The sequence below is a fragment of the Ipomoea nil genome, unplaced genomic scaffold, assembly GCF_001879475.1.
Source record: "Ipomoea nil cultivar Tokyo-kokei standard unplaced genomic scaffold, Asagao_1.1 scaffold2826, whole genome shotgun sequence".
NCBI classification, from domain to species: domain Eukaryota; kingdom Viridiplantae; phylum Streptophyta; class Magnoliopsida; order Solanales; family Convolvulaceae; genus Ipomoea; species Ipomoea nil.
Window position 1 is genome coordinate 2,289,553 of NW_017619254.1, and position 17,124 is coordinate 2,306,676.

General features: G+C 30.8%; 1 protein-coding gene and 3 long non-coding RNA genes across 4 annotated transcripts; all 4 read right to left on the reverse strand.

Annotated features, from left to right (window-relative positions):
* Nucleotides 1–4,280: 4,280 nt before the first annotated feature.
* Nucleotides 4,281–6,999, reverse strand: LOC109158746 (E3 UFM1-protein ligase 1 homolog). Its single transcript, XM_019306644.1, has 8 exons — nt 6,973–6,999; nt 6,793–6,864; nt 6,592–6,651; nt 6,267–6,313; nt 6,111–6,174; nt 5,410–5,496; nt 4,545–4,589; nt 4,281–4,370 (listed from the first exon to the last, which is right to left on the reverse strand). Exons 1-8 carry the CDS (start codon nt 6,997–6,999, stop codon nt 4,281–4,283), a joined length of 492 nt encoding a protein of 163 aa, XP_019162189.1.
* Nucleotides 7,000–8,739: 1,740 nt separating this feature from the next.
* On the reverse strand, nt 8,740–9,560 carry LOC109159287. Its single transcript, XR_002050538.1, has 3 exons — nt 9,499–9,560; nt 8,921–9,007; nt 8,740–8,827 (listed from the first exon to the last, which is right to left on the reverse strand). It is a non-coding gene; the product is annotated as an uncharacterized LOC109159287 (long non-coding RNA).
* Nucleotides 9,561–9,971: 411 nt separating this feature from the next.
* Nucleotides 9,972–10,361, reverse strand: LOC109159288. The gene is made up of 3 exons (XR_002050539.1): nt 10,293–10,361; nt 10,119–10,184; nt 9,972–10,037 (listed from the first exon to the last, which is right to left on the reverse strand). It is a non-coding gene; the product is annotated as an uncharacterized LOC109159288 (long non-coding RNA).
* A 3,442-nt stretch (nt 10,362–13,803) lies between these two features.
* Nucleotides 13,804–15,340, reverse strand: LOC109159285. Its single transcript, XR_002050534.1, has 3 exons — nt 15,267–15,340; nt 15,083–15,125; nt 13,804–13,839 (listed from the first exon to the last, which is right to left on the reverse strand). It is a non-coding gene; the product is annotated as an uncharacterized LOC109159285 (long non-coding RNA).
* Between the last annotated feature and the right edge of the window lie 1,784 nt (nt 15,341–17,124).

Sequence of the window (17,124 nt, forward strand, 5' to 3'; positions counted from 1 at the left end):
TCAATCTTAAGTTTCCTAGCTAGAACTCAAGTATCACACTATTAACAAATATATGTTTCATCATATATATATATCAACTAAAATAGTAAACTAATAGTTGAATTATATATATATATATATATATATATATATATATATATATATATATATATATATAAATTATATTAAACACACATCAACTCGCTTTCAATCACCAATACACAAATAAATGTAAACATATTAAAATATTTACCTATAAAAAAAGGTAATAATTAAATTTTTTTTCTAAGAGACAATAAACTAATAAGTTGTACTATAACAATTAAAGACCATGCAATTATATATATATATATATATATATATATATATATATATATATATATATATATATATATATATATATATATATATATATATATATATATATACACCATTATTCATGTGAGTCCACCCCTTCCCATGAGTCCGTGTAGACAGATCTAGACTATTGAATGCCTGAAATCAATGACTTAAATTTCGCCGACTGTGCAAACGTGCACTTCACTTGAACAGTTCGCGATGCACAATTGATGAAATCTAAGCCATTGATCTCAAACATTCAATGACCCAGATCTGTCCACACAGACTCATGGGAAGTGTGTGGACTCATTTGATCAAGAGTATAGTTAATTCCACCAGAGATTCCTTGTCTTGGTTTAGGACTTTAACCTCTGATTTATAGTAACCATATTTTTCAAACGATTTTTAATAAAAGAAAGAAACAGCTTAGTATAATTTATTACAATTATAGGAAAAAAAAAACAAAACAAAAAAAAAAAAAAAAAAAAACAACAACAACTACTTTGAAATTCAATGTGATCCATTAATAAAGTTTGGAAAAAACATGGTGATAGATTCTAGAAAAATTAGAATAGGTATTGCTTGTACCACCCTGTAATGAAAAGTTGATGTAAATAACCTTAAAATTGTAAAAAGGATTAAAAAAACAACAATTTTATAGGTGATGTAAATAGCAATAAGGTTATAAATATAGCTATTTGATCAAATATAATTTACAATATTCTATAAATTAACTTTTTAATTAAAAATTAAAACAATTAAAAAAAAAAAAAAAAAACCCCCTCATCTTCTCAACGACGAGGGACTGCCTTCTCACCCGAGAAGGCGACCCAAATCACCATTTAAAAAAAAAAAAAAAAAACATCTCCTTTTCACCTGTTTTTTTTATGTTTTGATTTTTAAATAAATAATAAATATTTTAAATTAAAACATAATATTTGACTAACGTTAATGGAGGTGGTGCAAATATCAATTTTCTATCACCTATAAAATTAACACATCCGCTATCAAAGGGTGGTATAAATAGCAATTAGTAGTGTAAATAAAATTCCCCACTAGAATATAGGACCATGTAGGACACATCAGAAAGCAGACGACTTGGGAGGGGAGTAATAAATAGGAACTTTGCATAAAATTTATGGAACAGCAATGCAATCCCACCATAAAACATCACCTTACCGACCTAATGTCATAAACTTGAGCCCCACATTGGGTGCCCGGTAATACCCTACCCTCTTGATAGGACCATATGCCTCAAATTCCCTTTTGATTTCTGTTTTCAGTCGTCTCATAGTTCTGAAAACAAAAACAACACAATCAAAAAAGTCCTACAATATACAAACAGACCGCGGCTTAAATTGAAGTTAATAAACATGTTGTAATAAGCTCTACTCACAAGTCTAGCTACAAAAAGTGTCTTGTATGGATCTCCAGTAAAACAAATAGACAAATTTATGCAGAGCATTATATTTACTACCATTCACATGTGTCAATAAATACAAAATGTCGAGTAGCTTCTGCTATAGAGACTAGAAGTGGAAATGGCATCTTCCAGATAGCAAAATTGTTCAGACATGTCAAGGAAAACAAAGATCGATCGAAAAGCATACTAAAAATCAGGGAAATCAAAATTACTAAAGGGGAACGATGAATCAAGAGTAGACACTAATAGGTAATACAATTAAAAGAGATTATGAATTAATATGTTGACATATGTTTGAGTGTGTTGGAGGTGGGGAAATACCTTTTGGAAAATCTATCAATATTAAGATCAGCCAAGGAATTTAAACCAAAAAAAAAAAAAAAAATCTCCATAACAAAATATGAACTATTGAACTTAAAATCAACATGAAAGAAATAATTAATCAATGATGTCTAACCTTTTAAAAACATCGTATAGAGTGTTTTTTCTTAAAAGAAAATCTTACCCGAGTTTCAACCTCCTTGATAACTGTCCTTAAAAGTCATTTACTGTCACAACAGAAGTCTTTATAGAATACTTGACATAGGGATTTAAGACTTAGATAGGGATAAATGGAATTAGGAATTTAAGAATTATAGTTTAAGATTTGAGTAACCTGTAGCGCAACAGAGACGTAGACAGCGACAGCGACGGAGGAAGGAAGAGGTGATGACTTTGGTGGAGGAGCGACGGCGACGGGAAGAGGTTTAAAGACAACACATCAACGACAACGAATAAATAAAACCGTTGTCGTCATTTATAAAAAGAAACTAACAAAGACAACCGATAAATAAAACCGTTATCGTAGAAGTGTTATGTATCCAAAGTGCGTTGTTGAAGCAATTAGGTTAAGAATAAGATTTTAGGCACTTGAAATCATATAAATATTAACAATACTTAAACCAAATAAAAGAAAATCTGGTATGGTTTTAGTTCTTCAGCAAAAGCATCAATTTCAGGTTTTCTCAGAATTCTCTCTAGATAGACCTGATTACCTGGAAAGTGAAAAATGAATATTATGGCAACCAAGATGATTCTTGTACTCCACTGACATGCTGAATACATGAATATACCAGTATTACTTAAGCAAATATTTCACTGGGATGAACAGTTTGAGTGTGTAGGACGTAGAGCAGAATGCAGAATTTACAGATTCAAAACAAGCAAGAGCTTACATTCTGCAAGATTGGATAAATTTTCAACTTTGAGTAGCACTCATCCGGAGGAATGATAAAGAAAAATTAGCCAGATTCCAGAATGTTACAAAATAAATTCAATATACCACTCCAAAAATGATATCCTTAGCACTCAATGCAGGGTTTCAAAAAATAGAATGCATGGATTCAGGTGACTGCATGAAGACTAGAAACACTTGAAAATCATTTTTAAAACCAAACAAAACACATTGAAAATAATTTTTAAAACTAAAAAGAACACTTGAAAATCATTTTTAAAACTAAGAAAAACACTTGAAAATCATTTTAATTAAAAAGAACACTTGAAATTCATTTTAAAAACTAAAAAGAAAATCTAAAAATAACTCAAAAAGGAAATTTTAGAAATATAAGTATAGAATTGAAAAATGAACTATGAAATTACTCAACAAAACTAAAAATGTGTAGAAAGAACACCAAATAAAAACATAATGTACAATAAAAAAGAGAAAATTATCCAAGTAAAAAGAACACTTGAAATTCATTATAAAAACTAAAAAGAAAATCTAAAAATAACTCAAAAAGGAAATTTTAGAAATATAAGTATAGAATTGAAAAATGAATTATGAAATTACACAACAAAACTAAAAATGTGTAGAAAGAACACCAAATAAAAACATAATGTACAATAAAAAAGAGAAAATTATCCAAGAGAGCAAGATCTTATCTGAAAATCATAGGAAAACTCAAAGTGCAAATTTCTTCAGCAGAGCATCGTATCTAAAAAAGAAATAAAGAGACCACGAGGATTGAGCTTGGCCTCCTCCATTATAAACAAACTTGAAACATCTAACTACAAGCCAAGTAATGATGTTCTATAATTTAACAGAACTGTTTGAAGATAGTGTGATACCTTTTGAGGAGCCTAATTAATGATTTCTGGGGGACATTCTATTTATCCTCATTTTCGCCGGACTTTCAAAACTGGGGGAAATTCAAAAGAATTAGGCAAAGTGAATCCCCAACAGTGTGCCCAACTCATCAAAGCTGCCCAATAGATGAACAAGGACAAAGTTATTAGCAACATCCAATGAGCAGTAACAAAGCAATAATAGGGAAACTGTAAACAACAAAGGGGAAATCTTAAAAACAATGGTATGAAAGAAAATAGTATTATCCCGTTGCCTCTTACCTTATATTTGTATAAAGTTTGCTAGCACTCAGTAGGTTATGCTCAATCATAGCATGATCCAGAACAGTAAAGTTAGCAGAAGTGCTTGCTGGTGTATCAATTAGGTTAAGAATTAGATTTTAGGCACTTGAAATCATATAAATATTAACAGTGCTTAAACCAAATACAAGAAAACATGGTATGGTTTTAGTTCTTCAGCAAAAGCATCAACTTCAAGTTTTCTCGGAATTCTCTCTAGATAGACCTGAAAAGTGAAAATGCTTATTATGGCAAGTTGGCAACCAAGATGATTCTTGTGCTCCACTTACATGTTGAATAATACATGAATATACCAGTATTACTTCAAGTAAATATTTCACTGAATGAACAGTTAGAGCAGAATGCAGAATTTACGGATTCAAAACAAACAGGAACATACCTTCAGCAAGATTGGATAAATTTTCAACTTTGAGCAGCGCTCATCCTGAAGAATGATAAAGAAAAAATTAGCCAAATTCCAGAATGTTACAAAATAAATTCAATATACCAGTCCAAGAAAGATGTTCTTAGCACTCAATGCAGGGTTTCAAAAAATAGAATGCATGGTTCAGGTGACTGCATGAAGACTAGAAACACTTGAAATAATTTTTAAAACTAAAAAGAACACTTCAAAATCACTTTTAAAACTAAGAAAAACACTAGAAAATCATCATTTTAAAAACTAAAGAGAAGACTTTAAAATCATTTTAAAATCTAAAGAGAAAACTTGAAAATCATTTTAAGAACTAAAAGGAACACTTGAAAATTATTTTAAGAACGAAAGAGAACACTTGAAAATTATTTTAAAAGCCAAAAAGAATACTTAAAAATCATTTTAAAAACTAAACAGAACACTTGAAAATCATTTTAAAAACTAATAAGAACACTTGAAAATCATTTTAAAAACTAAAAAGAACACTTGAAAATCATTTTTAAAAAATAAAAATAACACATGAAAATCATTTTAAAAAATAAAAAGAACACTTGAAAATCATTTTAAAAAATAAAAATAACACTAGAAAATCATTTTTAAACTAAAAAGAATACTTGGAAATCATTTTTAAAACTAATAAGAACACTTGAAAATCATTTTAAAAACTAAAAATAACACTTGAAAATCATTTTTAAAACTAAAAAGAACACTTAAAAATCATTTAAAAAAAAAAAAAAAAACTAAAAAGAACACTAAAATAACGCTAAATATAACTCAAAAAGAAATTTTAGAAATATAAGTACAAAATTGAAAAATGAAAAAGGTGACTAACCTGTAATTCTGTAAATAAAGTAGAGAAACAACTTTTGGTAAGAGTGAAAACTGCATCAGTTTCAGCAGAAACTTGAGTTGTCAGATCCTGTATAACCACATAGTTGAGAAGCCATCAGAACTATGTACACATCAAACAAGCAGGAAAGGGAGTGCAGTTACAAGCCACTATGACAGCATGCACTTGAAATAACATAAAAATTCAAAATCATCCCAGATTATGATTTATCTTGTTCTGTGTAGCTGATAGGTACACCACGAGAAGAAGACACACTTCAACACATATACGACAGAAGCTACAATCTTACAATTCAATGCTGAAAGATTATTATCCTTTGTACTGCTTTAATAAATAAAACCTTAACATAAACCCATAAAAGTCGAGCCTCACAAAAGCTCCTTAATGATTTTTATGTACACAGGTTTTAAATCAAATACCCGATTGACTCCCAACATTGTCTTGTATCCCATTGCATTTGCAAAGATTCAGTTCATTTTAGGAGGGTCAAAATTTGACAAATTTTTAGTTCAGATTTCATCATTAATTTATTCTACTTTGCATTGAAATGTTACCAAACACAATCATTTGGAATTCAGTATTATTTAAAGCAGTCAAGGGATAATCGGTCTGGTTCTTTAAATAGCTAGTCGGATCATTCACTTTTTGACAAAAAGGTGTCTGTAGAAGTAATCCAGTGATACCTTGTGATATGAATGCACAAGGGTCCTCTCCAATTTCTTATCCAGCATCTTCAGAATTAATCCACTGCAAAAAGCATACCATTTATTCATTTCCATAGTTCGCCAGAAATACAAATGATTCAAAGAGAAACAATTGATAGAACCCCGTTTTGCTACCTTTCCTCTGCCAGAGCTCTTAGTGCATTCATGAACATTTCCACCCGCTATCAAGCACAAGAAGATTAATAATGTCAATTCTGTTCTCATATGCAAAGTATGGAATTCCCATATAAACAGCAGAAATGAGTCACAGAATCAATTGAGTTCAGAAGTAAAAATGTCAAGGTTGTCATCCCTTTTTCTTTAATCATCATCATCATCATCATCATCATTATCATGGACAATTAAAGATACCTTTATGTTAGGACAGCAGATGCAACAAGAAAATTGCGGGCCACAAAAATATTTTGAAAATTGGTTTCTGAGAAAAGAAAATACTGACCTTCCCTTCCAAAGCTACAAGTAGGGGCGTAGGGCAATTGCCTTGACAGACCTTCCAAAGCTACAAGTAGGGGCGTAGGGCAATTGCCTTGACAGTGGTCCTGGGAGACTCTTGGCCTGGGATGACAACATATTAATTCTGGAAATCTAGCACTCATTATTAAAAAGCAGTATCGGGAAAATTAGGTGACAAAGTATTTACAGGAGCATAGTTAAGTGAAGCAGGTTGAGACTCATCAACTTCAATTCCATTTTTCATTTTATTGTGCACATCCTGCATGGATACATCATTACAACTTGTTCTGTAAGACATACAACCAATTATATTAGATGTACTGCCAAGAAGAAATAAAGCATAAAAATAATAGTTTGCATAGGTTACCAGGTTAAGAAGCAAAGCATCCACCATAAAGGTTCCTGTAGTTCGCAACAAAAGTTTGTGGAGAAGAATCTGTACAGAAAAGGTAAATACTCAATCCATATGCATTACAAATTCCAACTATTTGAACAGGATTTGTATGACTTACTGAGGTTGATTGGCTGTCTTAAAATAAAATGGACTCGAGAATATTGCTTGAGAATTCGAATAACACCTTAAAGATTTACATCACCAGAGTAAGGTAGGACCTCCAGTGACAAGTCAACAACGCTTTTTGGCAAGCGACCGCAAACAGTTGTCTCCGCAAAGCCAACACCGCCCGAAGGATTTGAGAAGACGCCGGCCTTGGTACTCACTCCACCGCAACCGGACAAACAGCACCCCACACTCAGCCGGGTCTTCGTCAATCTACACCAGAAAAAAATGGCCAAGAGAGGACGAACAAAGAAAAGGCCAAATAAACAAAGAAATCAAAAGGAGGATGATGTAACCTGTCTAGATCCAGTAGAAATAGCCGCATGCAAGAATAATCGCTCTTTCTACGAGTGCGTACGAGGTAGAGCAGAATGCAGAATTTAAGGATTCAAAACAAGCAGGAGCATACCTTCTGCAAGATTGGATAAATTTTCAACTTTGAGTAGCGCTAATCCTGAGGAATGATAAAGAAAAAAATTAGCCAGATTCCAGAATGTTACAAAATAAATTCGATATACCAGTCCAAGAATATGATGGTCTTAGCACTCAATGCAGGGTTTCAAAAAATAGAATGCATGGATTCAGGTGACTGCACGAAGAGAACACTTGAAAATCATTTTTAAAACTAAAGAGAAGACTTGAAAATCATTTTAAAAACTAAAAAGAACACTTGAAAATCATTTTAAAAAACTAAAAGGAACACTTGAAAATCATTTCTAAAAACTAAAAGGAACACTTGAAAATCATTTTAAAAGCCAAAAAGAACACTTGGAAATCCTTTTAAAAACTAAATAGAACACTTGAAAATCATTTTTAATACTAAAGGGAATACTTTAAAATCATTTTAAAAACTAATAAAAACGCTTGAAAATCATTTTTTAAAAATAAATTTAAAAAACAAAAAAACAAAAAACAAAACAAAAAAAGTACACTTGAAAATAATTTTTAACAGCTAAAAAGAATACTTGAAAATCATTTTTAAAACTAAAAAGAACACTTGAAAATCATTTTAAAAACTAAAAATAACACTTGAAAATCATTTTAAAAGCTAAAAAGAACACTTGAAAATCACTTTAAGAACCAAAAAAAAAAAAAAAAAAAAACACTTGAAAATCATTTTAAAAACTAAAAAGAACACTTGAAAATCATTCTTAGTGCAGTCATGAACATTTCCACCAACTGTCAAGCACAAGAAGATATATAATGTCAGCCAACAGTACTAAAAAGATTGCATATGAGAACAGAATTGCAATGTTTATTCTAGTCATCCTTCCACAAATAATATCATGAACCCTATCTCGCCTAGCATGATGACAAAGGCAAATGTTCATGTCAGTGATGATCATTCATGACAACTGAGATAAATGTTCAACACTAATTGTATTGAAGTAAACATTCATCACACAAATAAATAACTCCGGGCCAAGATAGTTATAGGAGCCAGAGTTCACAATATACCCAACCATCATCTTCTGTAATATAGAGCAAAAACACTAACACTCCCTTTGAAATTGTGGTGAACAAGTCAGAATTTTATATATTTAAAAGAAGTAGAAACAAGGAGATAGCACCTTAACTGCTCTGAGAAGTCCTCCCCCAACCGGTCTGATGGTTGACCCGTTACAATCTTATAGCCGCAAAGACTATTTGTTGCATTAGGAGTCTGTAAAAATAATAAAATTAACGGAATGTAAATTCATTTGACTACACATATAAAGCAAATCACTAAAGAAGGGCGCAAAAGCTTGATTCTTACCTTATGAGCCAGATGGTGAAATGCATACTACAAGCACTCAATATATGTAAAGTTTATTTCTTCAATCTTTCTCTGAACCATGTATTTCTGAGAGGAAAATCAGATATTGGAAGTTTCAATGAGAATGTTAGAATCCCAATACAAAAATGAAGGTATAGCAACTGCATAGAAGAAAAACAGATATTGTTGTCTCCTAAAAGACCTAAGATCTGTGAGTAAAGACCAACAATTGAGGGATTGCATTCTAAAGGTGCAAAGAACACAACTGCCCAATGAATTGGCAAAACAAAAAAATTGAAACAGTAGATCACATCTAAAGCCAACAAGCAGCAAGGATTCCATATGCAAGTCCAATGAATAAGACTACTACTATAACTAATCTCAAAACGCAAGTTCCATGAATGCATTTTTAATAACAGGTACAGCATTGTGTAATTATTGAAGAAAAAGTTTGAAAACAGCAAAGTCAAATGATCACAGAAAATTGCCATTTCAACTCTGCCAAAGCACCAAACATGCAGATTCGCATAGGAGGAACAAGCAAATATGCAAGTCTCCTTCACACATTATGGCAATACCTTTAGAAGCCGAACAATGGATGGAAGAAGCTGATGAGAATCTTGTGGGTTAAATCCAACTTTTGCTCTTCTGAAAGCAGAATATATAAAAGTATTACTTGCATCTAATAGTTCCGAAATAATCCAAGATGAAGAAAAGAAAAAACAAAAATTGAATTATGAAAATACAGGAAGTTCTACAAGATGTATTGTAGATTTGTAGTTGCTGAACAAGGCCTTGTGAAAGCCAATTTACATCATAAAATAACATTTCAGCATTAAATAATTACGAGCACATAAACATCATAATATGTTTTATCTCCAAAACGGAAATTCATTAAGCGGCTTTCATAAAACATTTCAAATAGGAACACAGATTATATAACAGAGGTAATTGGCAATGCAGAAATAAAAAGAAAAATAAATGAAGTATCCCTAATTATCATATTATTTAAACAAAATGAGAAACATAGATTATGTCACTCAACCAGTACCTTGTCAAAAACAGGAAAAATTTGCTTGTTCAGATAGTTAAGAAACTTGCTGCTTGATGCTCTCCTCTAAAATAAATACATTAAGAGGTAACTGAATGCAGAAACAAATTGGAGACTGTCAAATATTCAAATGCTTAAGTGGTATACCTTGAAAAAGGGAATGGCCATACAGAGGCAAGATATGAACCGCATAATATGATCCGCATCAGAAACCTATTGGCAAGATAAAATTAAATAGCATGCAATCAGTACACAAAATCAGACTATTCTACATTAAGAATTTCATATCCAAGGCAAAATCAATGTGCACAATGTAGGTACCTATCCCACACCCAGTGGCAAAATTAGGGAAAGGAGGGGAAACCTGCCCCTCTAGCATTTTCAACAATCTAAAATTTAAAAAGCCACACACCATAAAAATAATGAAGTGAAAAAAACAAAAAAAAAAAAAAAAAAAAAAAAAAAACGACAAATCAATGCATTAAAGAACAAATCAATGCATTTGCTTGCCGGGTTTGTACAAATTAATATATATTTTTTAATTTGTATCTATAATTTGGGGTAGTGTTTATGTTTTTTTGGTTTTTTTTTTTTTTTTGTTTTTTTTTAAAGAACAAATCAATGCATTAAATCATCATAAAGACATCGAACAAGGAAATGGGATAATACATCAAATCATTCCTCGCCACCTGACATAAAAACGACGTCCCTAGCAACAGTGTGGGCCATACGATTCACTGGCCGCTTAGCAAAAAGAAAATTTATATCATTTAATAGGGATGAAATTTCTTTAAGGTCTGCTACTAATAAACCAAAAGTAGAGTAAAAAGGTAAAGAAGAAATAGCATTGAAGACTATTTGGGAGTAATTTTCACATCCACATGTCCCACTCTCAAATCTTTCAGCTAACTTAAAGCCTCACGAATGCTATAGGCTTCGGCTTCCTTAACTGTAAAGCTTCCATGCATTTGTATTGTATACAGTATTGTACAATATTCTGCATGTATGAATGACTATTAAAAAGTGATTTAATAGAAAAATATAGCAAAGATGTTTCCATAATATGTACGGAGTATCTCTGGTGATATATTAGGTGGTAAAACTAATTTTCATATATATATATATATATATATATATATATATATATATATATATATATATATATATATATTCAGAGAGCCCCAAGCATCTAAATAATAAATTAAAAAAAAATTGGTAATACTTGGGCCTGGACCCAAGCCCAAAAAAAGTAGAGTGGTATTTCTTAGGCCTGACAAAAGCCAACCGTGGCCAAAAAACTGCCGAAGCTCTTTTGTCAGAGCCAGGTTTTGATTATGAGACCTGTGGGTTATGGGCTCACCACGCTTTCGCACTTTGATTTATTTATTTAGAGGTTTGGATTTAAAAAAACAAAAACATGATAATACTTGGGCCCAAAATTTTCGGAAGCCCTCACCGATGCGCCACTCTAAAAGGGCGTTTGGTTGGAAGGGGGGAATTATGTGGGAAAGGAATTGTAATTCCATAGGAGTTGAATTACCGGGAATAAAGTGAGAATTTAAATTTCAGTGTTTGGTTGACTGGAATAGAATTACTGGAAATTTCAATTCCAATGTTTGGTATACATGGGAATTGAAAGGAAATAAGTAATATAAAGTCAAAAATGTCCATTATTGTTGTTAGACATTAATTTTAAGTTAAAAAAGAAAAGGGTAATTTTGACTCATCACTATCTTTTTTTTTTTCCAGGAATTAAAATCCCAGGAGGGACATGGGATTTTAATTCCATGAAAATGGGGGAATTGCAATTCCATGGAATTGCAATTCCCTCCAACCAAACTACAGAATTTAATGGCCTTTGGAATTAGGTGGGAATTAAGTGAGAAGGGAATTTAAAACCCCTCCAACCAAACGCCCTGTAATTTGTTGTTTATTCTAAGGTTGAAATATTTTTTGTCTGTTCTAAATCAAAAGTCTTGTACTCATTTTACATGTTTAATGCAATTAATAATATTTAATTGAAGTTATTTACAATTAAACTTTTTTGTAATATTATGTTCAATATTAATATATATAAAATTTAGAGTTAATTTTAACAACATCAACGACAACCACTCGTCTTCCGTTGCCTTCTCACCGGAGAAGGCGACTCAGATTGCCATTTAAAAAAAAAAAATACAATCCTTCGCCTTTTCACCTATTTTTTTTTTATGTTTTGATTTTTAAATAAAAATAAATATTAAATATTTTAAATAAAAATATAATGTTTGACTAATGTTAATGAAGTGGTGCAAATATCAATTTTCTATCACCTATAAAGCCAGCACACCTATCAAAGAGTGGTGTAAATACTAAATAGTAATTAGGGTGGTGTAAATAGAATTCCTGTTAGAATATAGGACACATCAGAAAGCAGATGACTTGGGAGTTGGGATGGGCAGTAACAAAATAGGAACTATGCATAAAATTTATGGAACAGCAATGCAATCCCACCATAAAACATCACCTTACCAACCCAATGTCAGAAACTTAAGCCCCACAATGGGTTCCCCGTAATACCCTACCCCCCTCTTGATAGGACCATATCCCTCAAATTCCCTTTTGATTTCTGTTTTCAGTCGTCTCATAGTTCTGAAAACAAAAACAACACAATCAAAAAAGTCGTACAATATACAAACAGACTGGCTTAAATTGAAGTTAATAAACACGTTGTAATAAGCTCTACTCACAAGTCTAGCTCCAAAAAGTGTCTTGTATGGATCTCCAGTAAAACAAATAGACAAATTTATGCAGCATTAGAGTGACTACCATTCACATGTGTAAATAAATACAAAAGGTAATCAAAATGTCGAGTAGCTTCTGCTACAGAACTAGAAGTGGAAATGGCATCTTCCAGATAGAAAAATTGTTCAGACATGTCAAGGAACACAAATATCGATCAAAAAGCATACTAAAAATCAGGGAAATCAAAATTACTAAAGGGGAACGATGAATCAAGAGTAGACACTAATAGGTAATACAATTAAAAGAGATTATCAATTAATATGTTAACATATGTTTGAGTGTGTTGGAGGTGGGGAAATACCTTGGAAAATCTATCAATATTAAGATCAGCCCAGGAATTTTTCTCCCTGCAAAACTATTAAAATATAATACAGGTTAAAGTAACCAACAAAAAAAAAAAAAAAAAAAAAAACTCAACTATTTATTGAACTTAAAATCAACATGAAAGAAATAATTAATCAATGATGTCTAACCTCTTAAAAACATCTTATAGAGTGTTTTTCTTAAAAGAAAATCTTACCCGAGTTTCAACCTCCTTGATAACTGTCCTTAAAAGTCATTTACTGTCACAACACAAGTTTTTATAGAATACTTGACATAGGGATTTAGGACTTAATGAAATTATGAGATAGGGATAAATGGAATTAGAAATTTAAGAATTACGGTTTAAGATTTGAGTAACATGTAGTGCAACAGAGACGTAGACGGCGACAGTGACGGAGTTAGGAAGAGGTGACGACTTTGGTGGAGGAGCGACGGCGACAGGAAGAGGTTTGGTTGTCGTCATTTAAAAAAAGAAACTAACAAAGACAACGGATAAATAAAACCGTTATCGTAGAAGTGTTATGTATCCAAAGTGCGTTGTTGAAGCAATTAGGTTAAGAATAAGATTTTAGGCACTTGAAATCACATAAATATTAACAGTACTTAAACCAAATAAAAGAAAATCCGGTATGGTTTTAGTTCTTTAGCCAAAGCATCAATTTCAGGTTTCTCAGAATTCTCTCAAGATAGACCTGATTACCTGGAAAGTGAAAAATGCATATTATGGCAACCAAGATGATTCTTGTGCTCCACTGACATGCTGAATACATGAATATACCAGTATTACTTAAGCAAACATTTCACTGGATGAACAGTTAGAGTGTATACGAGGTAGAGCAGAATGCAGAATTTACGGATTCAAAACAAACAGCTGCATACCTTCTGCAAGATTGGATAAATTTTCAACTTTGAGCAGCGCTCATCCTGAGGAATGATAAAAGAAAAAATTAGCCAGATTCCAGAATGTTACAAAATAAATTCAATATACCAGTCCAAAAATGATATCCTTAGCACTCAATGCAGGGTTTCAAAAAATAGAATGCATGGATTCAGGTGAATGCATGAAGACTAGAAACACTTGAAAATCATTTTTAAAATCAAACAAAACACATTGAAAATAATTTTTAAAACTAAGAAAAACACTTGAAAATCATTTTTAAAAACTAAAGAGAAGACATGAAAATCATTTTAAAAACTAAAGAGAAGACATGAAAATCATTTTAAAAACTAAAAAGAACACTTGAAAATCATTTTAACTAAAGAGAAAAGAAGACTTAAAAATCATTTAAAAAAATAAATAGAACACTTGAAAATCATTTTTAAAAACTAAAGAGAATACTTGAAAATCATTTTAAAAACTAATAAGAACACTTCAAAATCATTTTTAAAATCAAAAAGTACACTTGAAAATCATTTTTAAAACTAAAAAGAACACTTGAAAATCATTTTCAAAACTAATAAAAACACTTGAAAATCATTTTCAAAACTAATAAAAACACTTGAAAATCATTTTCAAAAGTAAAAAGAACCACTTGAAAATCATTTTAAGAACAAAAAAGAACACTTGAAAATCATTTTAAGAACAAAAAAGAACACTTGAAATTCATTTTTAAACATTAAAAAGAACACTTGAAATTCATTTTAAAAACTAAAAAGAAAATCTAAAAATAACTCAAAAAGGAAATTTTAGAAATACAAGTATAGAAATGAAAAATGAACTATGAAATTACACAACAAAACCTAAAAATGTGTAGAAAGAACACCAAATAAAAACATAATGTACAATAAAAAAGAGAAAATTATCCGAGAGTCTTATCTGAAAATCATAAGAAAACTCAAAGCGCAAATTTCTTCAGCAGAGCATTGTATCTAAAAAAGAAATATAAGAGACCATGAGGATTGAGCTTGGCCGTCTCCATTATAAACAAACTTGAAACATCTAACTACAAGCCAATTAATGATGTTCTATAATTTAACAGAACTGTTTGAAGAAAGTGTGGTACCTTTTGAGGAGGAATTCCCAACAGTGTGCCCAACTCATCAAAGCTGCCCAATGAACAAGGACAAAGTTATTAGCAACATCCAATGAGCAGTAACAAAGCAATAATAGGGAAACTGGAAACAACAAAGGGGAAATCTTAAAAACAATGGTATGAAAGAAAATAGTATTATCCCGTTGCCTCTTACCTTATATTTGTATAAAGTTTGCTAGCACTCAGTAGGTTATGCTCAATCATAGCACGACCCAGAACAGTAAGTTAGCAGAAGGGCTTGCTTGTGTAACAATTAGGTTAAGAATTAGATTTTAGGCACTTGAAATCATATAAATATTAACAGTACTTGCACCAAATACAAGAAAACATTGTATTGTTTTAGTTCTTCAGCAAAAGCATCAACTTCAAGTTTTCTCGGAATTCTCTCGAGATAGATCTGAAAACTGAAAATGCATATTATGGCAACAAAGATGATTCTTGTGCTCCACTTACATGCTGAATACATGAATAGTATTACTTAAGTAAACATTTCACTGGATAAACAGTTAGAGTGTGTAGGAGGAAGAGCAGAATGCAGAATTTACGGATTCAAAACAAACAGCTGCATACCTTCTGCAAGATTGGATAAATTTTCAACTTTGAGCAGCGTTCATCCTGAGGAATGATAAAGAAAAAATTAGCCAGATTCCAGAATGTTACAAAATAAATTCAATATACTAAGTCCAAGAATGATGTTCTTAGCACTCAATGCGGGGTTTCAAAAAAATATAATGCATGGATTCAGCTGACTGCATGAAGACTAGAAACACTAGAAAATCATTTTTAAAACCAAACAAAACACTTGAAAATAATTTATAAAACAAAAAAGAACACTTGAAAATCACTTTTAAAACTAAGAAAAACACTAGAAAATCATTTTAAAAACTAAAGAGAAAACTTTAAAATCATTTTAAAAACTAAAGAGAAAACTTGAAAATCATTTTATGAACTAAAAAGAAACACTTGAAAATTATTTTAGGAACGATAGAGAACACTTGAAAATTATTTTAAAAGCCAAAAAGAATACTTGAAAACCATTTTAAAAACTAAACAGAACACTTGAAAATCATTTAAAAACTAAAGAGAATACTTGAAAATCATTTTAAAAACAAACAAGAGCACTTGAAAATAATTTTACAAACTAATAAGAACACTTGAAATCATTTTAAAAACTAAAAATAACACTTGAAAATCATTTTTAAAAAATAAAAATAACACATGAAGATCATTTTTAAAATAAAAAGAACACTTGAAAATCATTTTTAAAAATAATAACACTTGAAAATCATTTTTAAAAATAATAACACTTGAAAATCATTTTTAAAACTTAAAAAAACACTTGAAAATCATTATAAGAACTAAAAAGAACACTTGAATATCATTTTTAAAACTAAAAATAACACGTGAAAAAATCATTTTAAAAACTAAAAAGAAAACTAAAATAACGCTAAAAATAACTCAAAAAGAAATTTTAGAAATATAACTACAAAATTGAAAAATGAAAAAGGTGACTAACCTGTAATTCTGTAAATAAAGTAGAGAAACAACTTTTGGTAAAAGTGGAACTGCATCAGTTTCAGCAGAAACTTGAGTTGTCAGATCCTGTATAACCACATAGTTGAGAAGCCATCAGAACTATGTACACTCAGAAGTATGCTGAATACATGAATAGTATTACTTAAGTAAACATTTCACTGGATGAACAGTTAGAGTGTGTAGGAGGTAGAGCAGAATGCAGAATTTACGGATTCAAAACAAACAGCTGCATACCTTCTGCAAGATTGGATAAATTTTCAACTTTGAGCAGCGCTCATCCTGAGGAATGATAAAGAAAAAATTAGCCAGATTCCAGAATGTTACAAAATAAATTCAATATACTAAGTTCAAGAATGATGTTCTTAGCCCTCAATGCAGGGTTTCAAAAAAATATAATGCATGGATTCAGGTGACTGCATGAAGACTAGAAACACTAGAAAATCATTTTTAAAACCAAACAAAACACTTGAAAATAA